Genomic DNA, 15,670 nt, shown 5'->3' with positions numbered 1-15,670 from the left:
GTCGCTGGTGAGGGATTTTGCCTGTCAATCATCGCCTCTGCTCCACCCCCCCCAAAGGAAAGGATAGGGGAGGGGAGGGGCGAGGAGGAGGGTGGGCGGGATTAATCGACTGTGACCTCACTGTCGAAGGGCCAAGCTCAGATTACTTTTCAGCCTAATTATTCAGAAAACCCCAGACCACAGAAAATCCACTGAATGTTCAAAGTTCAGATTTTTTGGGTGTAATTGAGGTCATAAAACCCCCCCAAAAAACATAAAAAATAAAAAAAGTGAAAATGAATGTCATAGAACCTTATTATGCTCTGTCCTGTCTAAATAAACAAAAAAAGTAAAGGTTGTATTTTGTGTCCATGCTCTTCTATTGAGACATTTAGATTGTGTCAAAGGTCATGTCTCACCTAGACACAGGATCTGACACAAATCTTGACCTGAAGGTCCAGATTCAATTTATCCCCTGAGCAAGCAGGCAGGCTCTATTAGCTAGCTCAATGGTAAAATGTTATCCCTTTAAGCTGGAAACCGGGTTCAAATCCAGGCTTGAAGAGGAAAGTTACATAGTGCAGCTTTAACTGGAAGAAACCTGGGGCAGAAATAGACTCTATAAAACTTGTGTAATATTTAACATACTGTACTGGCCTGTACTCAACATCATATACAATGTCATACCTTTTAAAGTCTTAAATGAGGGACTGATATTTGCCATGTGATGCAAATGAAGTGAAATTACACCGGCATTGTGTGGTAGATATTTATTTGATTTTTAAATCTATACATAGATTATTTTTTCTTTTTCAGATCTATAATTTCAATAGAAAATACAATTGCAAAATAATTTTCAGAAGAATATGTCAAAATACAAATGAATACAGTGCAGTGGTTGGTAAACAGTCATCGGTTGGTGGATAGGCAGTAGTTGGTCAGAATAGTCACTAGTTGGTGAATAGGCACCGCTTAGTTAATTGGCTCACACACTAAATAAAACAATAATGACTTAAATTCAAACAAAAAAGATAATGAATGAAATTGTTTAATAAAGCCTTTTCAGATTCATCCAAAGTTGTGATTCTATATGTTATGAAACTGTGTAGATGTAAAAATACAGTAAAAATCATCATATCAGTCTGGTACATTTTATAGTAAAGTACCCAGACTCCCCAACATTATGATATCCTTTTAATTCATACATTAAATAAACATTCCAATTGATTCATATCCCCCTTTAACCCTTTAAGACCTGGAACTGTGTCATTTTTAGATTTGAGCTAAAAAGCATTATTTTACACTTTGGGCTATTCAAAAATAGCAGATCTACAAGCTCATAGCGCGGCACCGAGTGCCGCGCTACGAGCTTGTAGATCTGCTATTTTTGAAAAATCGTGAAAATGTGTGCAAATCTTCTGAATATATATATATTTTTAAAGCGAACATTTTTAACTCAAATCTGTGCTTCTGGGGGTCCCTGGAACAACATATTTTGATGGGGGTCCGCGGCCAAATACATATAATTTTGACATGAAAAAGATTGAGCACCACTGATATAGAAACATACGTTTTTCAGAAAACTGTTGAGATTTAGGAGACATGTAGAATCGGCTTCAGGTCTCAATGGGTTAAAGTGTTTAGTGTTGCCATCATCATCATCATCATCATCATCATCATCATCATGTCTACTACGTTATTCCACAGTTACACTGATCTTCCCTGGTAACATCTTCAGAGGAAGATTATCCTTCGTCCAAATGTATGGAAAGAGTTTGTCAGTGAAAGTGTGTGTGATGGCGTGTATGTGTGTGTTAGCATCAGGATCAGAGAAGGACAGCTGTCCTCTGTTCCAGTCCAGCTGGACTCTGATCCTCTGGGGTTTCTGCTCCACTGAGAGTTTTGTTTTTTGTGGCGCTGATGTGGAGAATGCTATGTATATACCTTCAGAAAACTCTATTTCCCAGTATGGACCCCCTCTGAATCCCTTCCTCTGAAAAGACTCTGATAACACACCCAGTGCCCAGTATGTATTGTCTCCAACCTCAACACCCCAGCTGTGAGTCCCTGAGTTAAAGCCCTCAGAACCCAGGACATAGACATGGTGGTCAAACCTCTCTGGGTTGTCAGGAAGCTGCTGTCTCTCTCCACGTCTCACACTGGTCAAATCATCAGACAGGATGTATTCTGGATGGGCAGTGTTGGGGTCCAGAATGACAGGAGTGTAGGAGACAATGTCCTTCATCTTGTCCCAGACTCTGAAGGTCAGGTTTTTCAGGTGTTTGGCCACGTCTATCAGTGCTCCTGAGACCGGCTGTGGGTCCTGCAGTGTGAACTGGACCCTTTTCATTGTGGTCTTGTAGTTCTGTAGGAATGAGATGTGTTCAGCTCTCAGCTCCTCCTCTATGGCTCTGATTGTCTGTGAAATGGTTGCTATCTCTCTGTTCAGACCTTCAATCTTCTCCTTCATCTTCTGACTCTTCTGCTGCTCTTCCCTCCTCAGTTTAGTGATCCTGGCCTCCTCTTCATCTTGTAGAAACTGATGAAGCTTCTTAAACTGGTCCTTCATCTGCATCTCTGTGTGTCGGGTCTGGACTTTAAGTTGTTCTGCTGTTTGGTCACAGTTTGCTTTCACTTTATTGAAGACCTCTAGCTTCTCCAGTAAAGGCTTCAGTAATTTCTGGACTTCCTCCTTGCGACCCACTGCGGCTTCATCAATGGGTCTGAAACGGTGGTTGGTGTGTTTTTCTGAATGAAGACACACCACACACACTGGCTGTTGACATTCCTGACAAAACAATTTGAGTTTCTCAGCATGCAGACTGCAGAGAACCTCAACCTCAGACCCCGTTGAAGCTCTCTGCCGTCTCTCCTGTATGAAGGCCTCACACAGGTTCTTCAGAGCCAGGTTTTGAGGTGGATCCATTGAATGTCTCTTCTTACAAACTGGACACTCCTTTACTTCCTTCTCTCTCCACCATTCCTGCAGACAGGTTTTGCAGAAGCTGTGGCTGCATGACAGGAGAACAGGGTCTTTGAAGACGTCGTGACACACAGGACAGCAGAAATCCTATTCTGAGAGAGACGCCTTGGAAGCCATTTTGGCTTTTGAGTGAAGCTATACAAACAAGCTACACAAACAATCAGCAAGTCAGTCGTAGCAAGAGTCCCTCTTCTAGAATGTTCCTTGAAGTTTATTTTCGCTGTGAATCCTGGTTCTTGTTAAAGTCCAGTCAGTTCCAGTGGTCTGGGTCAGTGTTCCCCCCTGTAGCTGTGGACAGACTGTCTGTCTGTCCTCCTCACTGGAAGTTGTGTGTTTGATCTGAAGGTCAATCTTACCGTCTCCGACGGGTCTGGCAAGGGGAGGAGCTTTGACAGACCTGTTGCCACACACACACACACACACACACACACACACACACACACACACACACACACACACACACACACACACACACACACACACACACACACACACACACACACACACACACGCTAGAGTTCCACATTAGAGTGGAATTTGACCGTTTAAAGTGCTTTACGATGTACTCCTTATCTCATTAACCCTTGTACTGTACACATCATCAACAGAGACAGCCATATACCAGTCACCTGCCTGCTCTTCAGGAGCAGTTAAAGGGATATTTCACTTTTTTTTTTTATTGGAGGGGGCGTGTCTGATAAAATGAATATCAAATGTCTAAATACTGAATCAAGCAACTTAAAAACTGTCCGGGCTGCTCAAAAAGCCTGACTAGACAATCAAATGACCCAATTACCGTGTCTTATACACACAAAATGTGTTTTATCTATTTCTGCGAAACTGCATACACACTCCCTGGATGCCAATTCAGAACCTCTGCCCCACATTTTACACATGGGCCTGTTATAGCGCCACCAGGAGGTGGTGATTTGTGCAAAACCCATTGTTTTATATTACTCTAACAGATGTTATCCAAACGTCATGCAAATCGGTACACAGTATCTCTATAGGCATGTGATCACCACGGATCTGTCCGATTTTCCATATTCCATCCTGATTGGCTAAGGTTGGCTTCCAAAGTTTGCAGGATTGGTCCGTTTTGAACAAAATGCCTCAAATCATACATTACATTACATTACAGTCATTTAGCAGACGCTTTTATCCAAAGCGACTTACAATAAGTGCATTCAACATAGGTAGGGAACGAAACTACTAATCACCAGAAGTCCTAAGTGCATTTTCTGCTAAAACAAGCAACCAAGAGTATACCTAGCGCTAAGGTAAAAGTGCAATATATCAGCTACCTACTTTCTTAAACAGATGAGATAAAATAGCAAAATCAAATGAGCAAGAGCTAAAACAAATAAGTATATCGACTAAACAAGATCCAATAAAACAATACAATAATACAAAAATAGTTCGTACAACTAGTTAACAACAAGTAGGCAAGGCGAAGAGGAAGGGTAGTGTTTCCTGAAGAGGTGGGTTTTCAGCCTGCGGTGAAAGATGGGCAGTGACTCTGCTGTCCTGACATCAGTGGGAAGTTCATTCCACCACTGTGGGGCCAGAACAGAAAAAAGCTGTGACCGTGTCGATCGACCAGAAGGACCCTTGAGCGACGAGGCAATCAGTCGCCCCGAGGTGGCAGACCGAAGTGGTCGGGCAGCCGACTAGCGGAGTCTCAAAGAGTCTCTTACTGAGCAGCCACTCACCAACTCATAACCCGTGTCTCATCAAAGTCTCAACGAGATGCAGTCACGTTACTCATACCAGTATCAAAAATCTCCATTATGCAACCATAAAGTACAATGTTATATACATGTTGGTTAATAATGGCTAAATGTTTCTTTGTTACTTCAACATTTAACGGTAAACTGGTAGAAAAAGACTCACTCACTGCATAAACAAATTAATTAAGTTAAGGAAAAACCCTTAGACACACTTAAGAAAATATATTTTCTTTTTTTTAAATGCTCATGGTGTGCTCTGTGCTCAAAGTGATTTAAAAAAAGAAAACGTTTCAGTCCTAGGACCTTCGTCAGTGCTATAACATTTAACACAATTTGACATACATTGTGGATGGCTGCCTCGCTGGTAATGAATATGGTATCTGTTAATACTGTGACTGCACACATCCCCGGGTATGGACTACTTAGATATAATTTATGATTACTCATATTACCAGACACGCCCCCATCCTATATAAGCCCATTCAACTTCTTCTGTTAGACTTATATTGAGAACACATATCCAAGGCTGTGACTGACGTTGTCCTTCTAATGCATGAGGGGGCCGACATTTTTTAATTACTTTTTTTCTTTCATTTCTTTAACATTAAGACAGTTAAAATGAAGAATAGTAATTGAAAAATTAGGGCCCCCTCATGCATTAGAAGGAAAATATGGGTCACCATGAAGCGTGTGTTTTCAATGAGTCTTAACGTGATTAAATGGGCTTATATAGTGGCTTATATACTGTAGGAGGTGTCTGATCACATTAATATCAAATACGTTGAATCAAGCAACTGTCCGGGCTGCACATAAAAGCCAGAGTAGACATAAAAATTAACGTAGAAGGGTTTTAAAGTTAAAGGGATATTTCACTTTCAAAAAAACTTTTGGTATTTTTGTTGTCTACTCAGGCCTTTGTGAGCCACCCAGACAGTTTTTAAGTTGCTCGATTCAGTATTTAGATATTTGATATTCATTTTATCAGACACGCCCCCTTCCTATACAAACCCATTGTAACTTCAAACTCCATTTTAACCATGTTAGATTCATCTAAAACACCCTTCCTTGGTTCTGGTGACTGCCCTCCTAATGTGTGAGGGGGCCGTGTTTTTCCGATTCATTTTTTCAGTCTAGTTTTTATTTGTTGACGAAATTGTCAATATATTTAGTCTTAGTTTTAGTCATCATAGCTTAGTTTTATTTAGTTTTTGTCAGTGAAAAAAGGTAGGCGACGAACATTTTTTGTCATAGTTTTAGTCAACGTATCAACACTGCCCCCACAGTATCAACACTGCCCCCCCCACAGCAACCACATAATATGACGAGTTCCTTCCTCTCCCCAGGTAAGGAGTACGTCAAACAGCTGGTCTACGTGGAGCAGTCGTCCTCCAGTCCGCGCTTCAAGACGGCCGACCGCCTGCTCCGCTACGGCACGGCCACGGCCACGGCGGTGGCGGGGGGCTACGGGGGCTCGTACGGCGGCTCCTACACCCTGCAGCACAGCCAGTCCCTGATCCGAGACCCCCGCCTGCTGCTGGACTACAGCGGGGAGGGGGGCGAGGGCGGCCAGAGGCTGCTCTATGAGGTACGTGAGGCGGGATTATGAAATGTTTTCATTTTAGAATGGTTATAAATGGTAACTCCTGTTTGAAAAGGTTCAGAAACATAAATGGTAAAATGGTGTATTTATATAGCATCTTTATCCAATTTCCCATGTCTAGTACTTTTACTTCTACTCCACTACTTCTCTTTTCTTTACTTTTCAGATATTAATTATGATATTATGAAACATACATTAACCACTTTAGCCCTATTTTACACCTAGGCTATTTGAAAATAGCAGATCTACAAGCTCACAACGCGTTGTGCGCTTGTAGATCTGCTATTTTCAAACATCTTAGTACTTTTACTTTTGTTACTTTAAGTAACATTCTGATGCCAATACTTTTGTACTTTTACTCGAGTAAATTTTGAATTCCAGACACACTTGTAACGGAGTACTTCTACATTGCAGTATTGATACTTTTACTTAAGTAAAACATTTGAGTACTTTTTCCACCACTGATTCATTCACCCATTCACACACAGATGGTAGAGGAAACCATGCAAGGCACCAACCTGCTCATCGGGAGCAAATTAGGGGTTCAGCGCTATAGGGGGTTTCTTGCTCAAGGACACTTCGACACTGACTCATGGGGGAGCCCGGCAGGATCAAACTGGGAACCCTCTGGTTTCCGAGCGGCCACTCTACCTCCTGAGCCACTGCCACCCCTTACCATGGGAGTGCTATTTGGTGATTTACGCAAAAATATAGGCAAAAATATGCTGAAATGCAAAGTCAGTCTAATGTTGGCGGCCGTCTTGAAATGAATGGCGGCCATCTTTGATTTACGAGTGGCACCGGTTTCTTAAATGGAAGAGTGACCTCCAGAGAGGATTTGTACCAAATTTCAGGCCAACATATTCCTGATTTATGCTACTTTTGTGTGACGCTGTAGTATGATCAAGTAGGGCATTAATTTATGGAAAAAAAACACAAAAAGTTAAGCGACAAAAAGACTGCGACGATATAGAGCACCGAAGTCTGACGTAATTTACACATCTTACATGGGTCGCGGTCCCCCCCCCCATTCTGAAATCCCATAGACGTCTTTAACACATTCCATGCCAGAGTTTAATCTCATAATGTACTCACCAGTGCCAAGGTTTTATTGTTGTTTTTTTGTTTTTTTCATGTCGCCACAGACCTCGCTAAATCCGTTAAAAGTGCGCGTTCATTTGGTTCTACACACACAGGGGATCTGTGTGCGACGAGCAGTGAAAACCGCATCCCCTTACGTTCCGCCATCTTGAAGCTACAGCGGTGAACGCTAGACAGTGATCAGCGAGGGGAAAAACAACAACGAGATAATCGACTTTAAAACCGGATCCCATACAGAACCTCCTCCCTGACGATATCGCAGAGACAGTTTGTTTATTTTTGGACCACAATTCTTATATGAGACGATTCTAAGATGACCCAATGTTATTCTCCATAGAGAAATGACTTTACAAACCATCAGGGGATGAACGAGTGACGTCAGGACTTCTGTACTCTATATGCTATAATACAAATAAACGTTTCCTTTTCTCTACAAAGGACTCCATGTCATGGACGTCGACCACGCAGCACCGCTCCCTCTCCTCGTCCGCGGGCGGCGGGGGAGGGGCCATGGGGAGCTTCTCCCCCGAGGGCAACCGCAAACGCAAGAGCCGCAAGCCCTCTCTGCCGCCGGAGCTGGGCCGCTGCGGCGCCGGGGACGGCGAGCGGGAGCTGGGCGGAGGCACGCTGCCGGAGGCCGTGCTGGCACAGGCACGACTCGCCTGGGAGGCCCAGCAGGTACGTAAGGGGACGGGGACCATGAATCCACTTAGCGATTAACTCATTAACTGCCAGAGTGTATACACTGTGGCACTCACCCACTGCCAGAGATTTTGTTAATTTTTCAAGTAGTCACAGAATATTTATGTCCAGTATAATCGACCCCCTGATGGGTGCTAATCACTGAGGGTTGCACTGTGTGGTTTAAAAAATGAGGCAACGAGGTCATCGCGACCTCGTTGACATTAATTGTCTGCCTTTGAAAATAGCATGCCTGGACCAAAAATACATAGTAAAAAACAAAAGTGCTCAGGAGCCGAGATACAGCATTTTTAAGTAATAAAAATGAATGGAAGTGAATGGAGCACTAAAACTTCAAATCTAGTTATCTCTGGTTCTGAGGGAAAAAAAGAAAAACAAAAAAAAGAGCAGTGAACTGCTCTTTTTCCCAAAACATGACTTATTTTCTATCAATTACACACCCCATAAAGCATTGAATTCGTGGAGATTGTTTTGTTTTTATCGCATTACTAAGTCAATAATTTGATGAGCGCCCGAGTCTCCGGTAACAAATAGAGGTCATTTGAGTCTCCTACAGGAGAGACCGCCGGTCATCAAATTATTTGCTTAGGAACGAGACAAAAAACTGAAAATCTACATGAATTCAATGCTTTATGGGGTGTGTAATTGAACTGCAGATCTACAAGCTCATAAGGCAAGGCATTGTGTGCGCTATTTAAAGTGAACATTGTCAAATCTTTGCTTCTGGGGAGTCCCTGGAACAAAATATTTTGAGATGGGGGTCCGCGGCCAAATACATATAATTTTGGGGGTCCTTGACATGTAAAAGTTTGAGAACCACTGTGCTAAAATGTCTACATTGTAAAAAAAATCCCAGGTGATGAAGCAGCGCAGCAGCTGGGACTCGGGCCAGGGAGGACTCGGGGGAACCAACCAGAGCGGCGGCGGCGGCAGCTCCAAGGACGGCTACGAGAGCGACGGGGCGCTGCCCTTACCCCTGCCGGGCCCCGTGGTGAGGGCCTTCAGCGAGGACGAGGCCCTGCACGCCCAGAGCCTGGACGGACACCACCACCACCACTGGAAACGCTCCACCTTCGACCGCCTGGGCTTCCCCCAGGCCCTGCTGGAGAAGAGCCTGTCTGTGCAGACCAACCTGGCCTCCCCAGAGCCTTACCTCCACCCCTCACAGGTAAGAGCCTTACCTCCACCCCTCACAGGTAAGAGCCTTACCTCCACCCCTCACAGGTAAGAGCCTTACCTCCACCCCTCACAGGTAAGCCCCGACCGCACCAGGGGTGTAAAGTAAGCCATAGTAAATACAAAATAATCCAGCTACTGCCAGCAAAATCTGCGTTTTTTCCTTACCTTTCAACTAGTCACAGAATATTTAGCTTCAGTCTCAGAGCCCCCGACCGTTAGAAAACACGTAGGGTTTCACCGTGCTTCCGCGAAGAAGAAAGAAAATGTCATTGCGAGACCCCCGTTAGGGTTAGGGTTAGTAGAGTAAAACCAGGGAGGCGAGATACAGGCTTTTTTCTAAATCGATTTCACAAGGAAGTGAATGGAGGAGAAAATCTTTCGATCACATGATCTCCTGGATCTGTGTGTCTGAGGATTAAATGGTCACTCATGTGTCAGCGCAGAGCCTCCGGCAGGCTGTCCCAAAGGCTAGTAGCTAAAGGCTGCTTCCCCATGCCTTTTTGTGCTAGCCTCTGGAACGAAACATCACTAACCCTACCTTTAAAAGGAACGTGTAGCCTGCAGCATTAAAGGAATGTGTACCCTGCAGCATTAAAGGAACTTGTACCCCTGCAGCATTAAAGGAACTTGTACCCCTGCAGCATTAAAAGGAACTTGTACCCTGCAGCATTAAAAGGGAACTTGTACCCTGCAGCATTAAAAGGAACTTGACTCGGCAACAACTGGGGGCCGAGTCAGACGGAGCTGCCAAGCCAAGCAGCTAGTGAGGTATTGAGCACACAGTCAGTTTATAAGTGAGCTCAACTGTTCCCTTCATGCATCACGGGCCCTCCTGTGGGCCAGGAGGAAGGAGGAGGACGGGCCACGCTGCCTCTTTGTTCCTGGCACACAGATGGATGGGGAAGGTTGGGTCCAGTGATTATTATAGATATACAGTACCTGACACATCTCTGTCCAGGACTTTCCTCACTGGTATAGAGAATATACAAGATTCAACATTTTACCAGAGAAAAAGTGTTTGAGTTTTGGTTCCTCAACATTGTAGCGGCAATAACAACAACGACAAAGGAGTAATAGAAATAATAGTAAGAAAAATAACTTAAGTACATGTTAGTATATACTTGATACAAGATATCTTGATCTTGAAGGTGCACCTACAGTATGTGTGCACTGAGCAGTTTGTGATGTGTATAAATATCTATGTATATCTATCTATGTATATACATTTACACAATGTGAAAATATTACATCACTCTGACCTTGTACTCAGATTAGAGATACACGCACACACACACCCGCACGCGTGCGCACACACACAGCACGCACACACACACAGCACGCACACACACACACACACACACACACACACACACACACACACACACACACACACACACACACACACACACACACACACACACACAATGAGACACGTTCCCCACACATACAGTACAAAGTATGCACACAGCTACAGTAGACTGACTCATGGATGTTCTACAGCAGTGGGTTTCAACCCTTTTCATATCAAGGTCCATTATTTATTGGGCATTTGAGCCACAGGACGACCGTTTGATGAGATTTAGACTCTCAGACCCAAGACTTATTACAAGTATTTTGTTGTTGTTGGATATAATTGTGTCCACAATTCCATGCTGTGTCGGTGTGGTACCATAGGAGAGACAACAGGCAAACAAAATAAACAATTCTTCTACATTCTCTAATTGTGTGGGTCCATTTGGTTTAATTTTACAGTCTCAAGAGTTAAAGGAGAATTCTGGTCTAGCCTTTTCTTACCTTTATCTGATATTATTATGTCCTACTGCACCTCATACTGGTTTGTATCGGGTCCAATAACCTGATTCCCTGCTTGAAATGACAAGCACTTGAATTAGAATGTGAATGTTTGCTGGTGGCTGACAGGATTAGATGTGTGTTTGAACAAGTGTTGGAACATCTTTGTCTCTTGTCTCTTATCTGAGTCCATCAGAGAAAATGGAAAAGTGCTAACCAATGCCAAAATGATGCTCAGCGCTATTTTGTAGCTACACACACACACACTCACACGCACACACATTCATTATTAATTATCTTTCATAAAGAGCTAACCACAGGCATTTCCACTTTCAATACAAAAACCCCGCTTTTGTGTCTCCATCTCCCCTCTCTCTCTCTCTCTCTCTCTCTCTCTCTCTCTCTCTCTCTCTCTCTCTCTCTCTCTCTCTCTCTCTCTCTCTGTGTGTCTCTCTCTCAATTCAATTCAAAGGAGCTTTATTGGCATGACAAAACATACGTTTACATTGCCAAAGCAAAAGTGGAACAAACACTAGATATGCACAATTAAATGGGAATTAAGAAATGTGTAAACAGAGCTTTGTTCAACTTAGACCAGAGGTTCTTACAAAACTATTAAAATAATGATGCATTTTCGGCCTGGACCGCTGGCGTAGTGGTCCAGGCACCTAGGCTCAATGTAGCTTGACAGAGTGTCGCGGGTTCGAGTCCCAATCCCGACGGCCTTTGCTGCATGTCTCTCCCCATCTCTCTGTCCCATTTCCTGTCAGCCTAAAAATAAAGTCTGAAAAATAGAGGCATAAAAGCCCCAAAACAAATGTACAAAAAAATAATGCTGCATTTTCTGTCAGAAATGGTTCTACATCTATATAGGAAAGGTTAGCTTGGTATAAACTCTCTCTCTCTCTCTCTCTCTCTCTCCCTCAGTCAGAGGACCTGGGTGCGTGCGCCCAGTTCGAGGCCAGCAGGAACGCCCGCAACATGATGCCCAGCGCCAGCTGCGGCGTCTTCCCAGAGTTCACCCTGAGGAAGCCCTCGTCGGAGACGGACATCGAGAACTGGGCGTCCAAACACTTCAACAAACACACGCAGGTATACGGAATAACCTAACCCTAACCCTAACCCAAACACACACAGGTATACGGAATAACCTAACCCTAACCCTAACCCAAACACACACGGGTATACGGAATAACCTAACCCTAACCCTAACCCTAACACACACGGGTATACGGAATAACCTAACCCTAACCCTAACCCCAACACACACAGGTATACGGGATATGCCCTTATATCTACATGCTCACAAGCGTGTGAGCTTGTGAGCTGTTGAAGACCCCCGGCCTACAGCTAGCTGAAACAACAGTGAACATCAGGTCATAAATGACGGGTTGTCAGACAGGCTTGATGAGCGATGCTGCTTAGTTAAACAATTGCATGTGTAAAGAACATGCAGGGCATATTTGCCAGCATTAGCCATAGATGGATAACACCGTAAAGGGGAATCATGGCAGGACGCCCAGAAACCTATATAAGGGGATGAATGACTCATTCAGTCCCGACCTTTAGTGACCCAGTCGATCCCAACCTTCCCACATAAGGAGATCCCCATAGATGGAGACAACCAACCTCCCCCAAGTCTGACATCATAGAATCTCCTAGACGGCTATATATGGAGATACCCGGGCATACCTAGCTCTGACATCAGAGAACCCCCTCCCGGAACTCCATATATGGAGATAACCGAAACGTCTGGGACTGACGTCACAGTCCCAGATTTGGGCATAGCGAGAGCTCTGACAAAATGAGGCTGAAAAGTGATGCACGCTCTGCCAAAAAGAGGCAGAAAAGTGATGCACACTCTACCAAAAAGAGGCAGAAAAGTGATGCACGCTCTACCAAAATGTTAGCTTGGCTGATGGCACTGATGTCACTTCGAAACATGTAAACAATGTTTCGAAGTGACACACCTATTTATAGGGCTCTATTTCATCATGCGTCTCGCTAGCCAATCAAAGCACACCCTTTCAACATATTGTCACGTGTCACGTGATGCTTGACCAATGTTAGCTTGGTGGAGACACGGACATACATACATACATACATACGGACACACAGACAAAGCCAGATATAGGAGTGGTTGCCTTCGGCACCACTCAAAAACTGTTTTTTTTTTAAGTGCATAGTCCTATTTATAGATTATTAATTTCATCATGTGTCTCGCTAGCCAATCACAGTGCTGAATAGAGTCAGCCAATCACAGTACAGCGAAGGGTGTACTAATGAGGTGTCCCAACCCCACTTATAGGGGTGGCTACACCGCCCAAAAACAGAAAAAGTGCAAAACCATGGCATCACCTCTAAGTTTCTTTTTGAAACCAAATGTATTTCTCTCTGCCAAAACTCTCTCTCTCTCTCTCTCCCCCCCCCCCCCCCCACACAGGGCTTGTTCAGGAGGAAGGTGTCCATCGCCAACATGCTGGCGTGGAGCAGCGAGCCCATCAAAAAGCCCATGATCGTGACGTCGGACCGCAACGTGAAGCGCGAGGCGGTGGAGGTCTTCAAGCTCATCCAGACCTACATGGGGGACCGGCGGTCCAAGGCAGACCCCGTCCAGGTGGCCCTGGAGGTCTGTGAACGTCAATGAAACGTGTATTACTTAGAACTAGAGCAGTGGTTCTCAAACGTTTTCCTTTTTAAGGGCCCCACAGTTTGCCCCAGGGGTGGAAAAAGTACTCAATTTCTCTACTTAAGTAAAAGTATCAATACTGCAATGTAAGAATATACTCCGTTACATGTAAAAGTCCGGAATTCAAAATTGACTTGAGTTAAAGTACAAAAGTATTTGCATCAAAATGTACTTCAAGTACCAAAAGTAAAAGTACTCATCATGCAGAATGTCTCATTGCAAGTTTTCATATTTATAAAAAAAGACACACTGGTGTCATCACATTACGTAATATAAATAGCTTAGACAGGATTAATCAAGAACAGGACATTCCAGTACAAACTGAGATCACAGTTGATGACAGTTGATAGCACGGTTCGGCAGGCGGAGACTTCTGCTCCGAGGAGCACATTTTCTAGTTTAATTATGTATTTATTCATTCATTTCATGGTGTTTTCTTTTTGTTCCTGTTGTCATGGCTGCCAGTTCCCACCTGATGTTGTGTGGGAGTCCCGACTGCTGCAGACCATACTGAATAACTGCTAGCTTGCATACCGTCTTCAGACTAGGACTTAAGTCTAAGATCTGTAAGATGGGCTGTGCATGCTCTCTGTATCCTCCAAAGAGTATGATACGATCTCCTACCGTGCAACACCACCTAGCAGAACGCCAATCCAGGCCTTTCCCCTTGGGCTCAACCTTCCGCCAAGAAAAGGTCTTAGAATTTAACTTCCACAGATCATTGAACTTCCGAACGTCATATGTCATTCTGTGGACGGAACCACCAGATATGTACAGCTCTCCATTGTACGCGTAAGCTAAATGACCACGTCGTCCTTCTGGAAGAAGCTGTGCAGAAGATGTGTTCATCCAACAGTTGGTCTCTGTGTCAAACACACTGATGTTTTTGTAGTATTCCGCCTCTCCCCCATCGCCCCCAAATACAAACATCTTTGTCCCGATGATGGTGGCAGAGTGACGTTCTGAAGCAGGTGGCGGAGTGCCTCTGGTGTTAATTAAAGACCAGACCATTGTACAAGTGTCCAACTTGTAGATGTTATTAGTCAATCCAGTCAGCTTGTTGTATCCTCCATAAACGTACATGACCTTCACCAAGACACAGGCTGAGTGGCCGACCCTCGTTGCAGGAACAAACCCAGAAATCTTGGGCTTTAACCATCTGTGGGTGTCGACATCAAATGCATAGAGAACGTTGTCCCAGTAGTCCCCGCTGACGGTATAAGCCCCAGAATCTCCGACATGCTGTATTCTCTTACAATTCACTTTACCCCCCCAGATGTAGATGATAGATTCTACCAGCACAGCTGTGTGGCCCCAGCGCATGGAGGGAACCTCAAGAGGACGTCTTCCTCCTCTTCTAGGTGTCACTGGGGGAAACCTCATCCAGCGTAAAGTCACTGTGTCGAGGGCGCTCACATCAATCTGATCCATGGTGTAGGATGTGTTGTTAAAGTACCCTCCGAAGTAGTACACCTTGTCCCCCACTGGTTCAGCAGCACAAGCAAGCAAGTGTGCCTCTGCTATTATGTCCGGATGCACCTGACCTCTTTTCACGGGCAACGTCCAGCACAACATTCTCTCTCTCTCTCTCTCTCTCTCTCTCTCTCTCTCTCTCTCTCTCTCTCTCTCTCTGTCTCTTTTTCTCCCTGCCTCTCTCTGTCTCTCTGTCCCTGAATTCCTCGCTGTATTAGTGTCTCTCCCAGCCACTCTACATATATCTCCCAATAGATGTCTAGATTCTCTGTTATGGATGTGTGCATCTTCTTATATAAGTTGACCAGAGCTCTATTCTGATGTCACACACAACACAAACCATTGTAGCACAACACCGATTTGCGCAGGCGTTAATATCTACATACATTTATTAGAGAATCATGAAATATTTGTTCGTCAGTGTGTCCTGGACATAATTATGC

General features: G+C 44.2%; 1 protein-coding gene and 1 pseudogene across 2 annotated transcripts in view; one reads left to right on the top strand and one right to left on the bottom strand.

Annotated features, from left to right (window-relative positions):
* The window catches only part of LOC311041227 (rho GTPase-activating protein 39-like), a gene marked incomplete at both ends in the record, with an annotated part of 52,218 nt that overhangs the window by 24,045 nt on the left and 12,503 nt on the right, over window positions 1-15,670 (top strand). Inside the window, 5 exons of the mRNA XM_084086134.1 lie at window positions 6,036-6,277; window positions 7,832-8,071; window positions 8,952-9,263; window positions 11,993-12,157; window positions 13,509-13,694. Coding sequence (XP_083942260.1) covers window positions 6,036-6,277; window positions 7,832-8,071; window positions 8,952-9,263; window positions 11,993-12,157; window positions 13,509-13,694 — 1,145 coding nt within the window. The remainder of the gene's footprint in view (window positions 1-6,035; window positions 6,278-7,831; window positions 8,072-8,951; window positions 9,264-11,992; window positions 12,158-13,508; window positions 13,695-15,670) is intronic.
* LOC311041228 (E3 ubiquitin-protein ligase TRIM39-like) lies at window positions 1,676-3,079 on the bottom strand (annotated as a pseudogene). Its single transcript has one exon. The product of its transcript is annotated as an E3 ubiquitin-protein ligase TRIM39-like (transcript).

This window comes from Gymnoscopelus microlampas (assembly GCF_963454915.1).
Source record: "Gymnoscopelus microlampas genome assembly, contig: SCAFFOLD_131, whole genome shotgun sequence".
NCBI lineage: Eukaryota > Metazoa > Chordata > Actinopteri > Myctophiformes > Myctophidae > Gymnoscopelus > Gymnoscopelus microlampas.
This window is presented reverse-complemented; position numbering and strand designations above follow the sequence as displayed.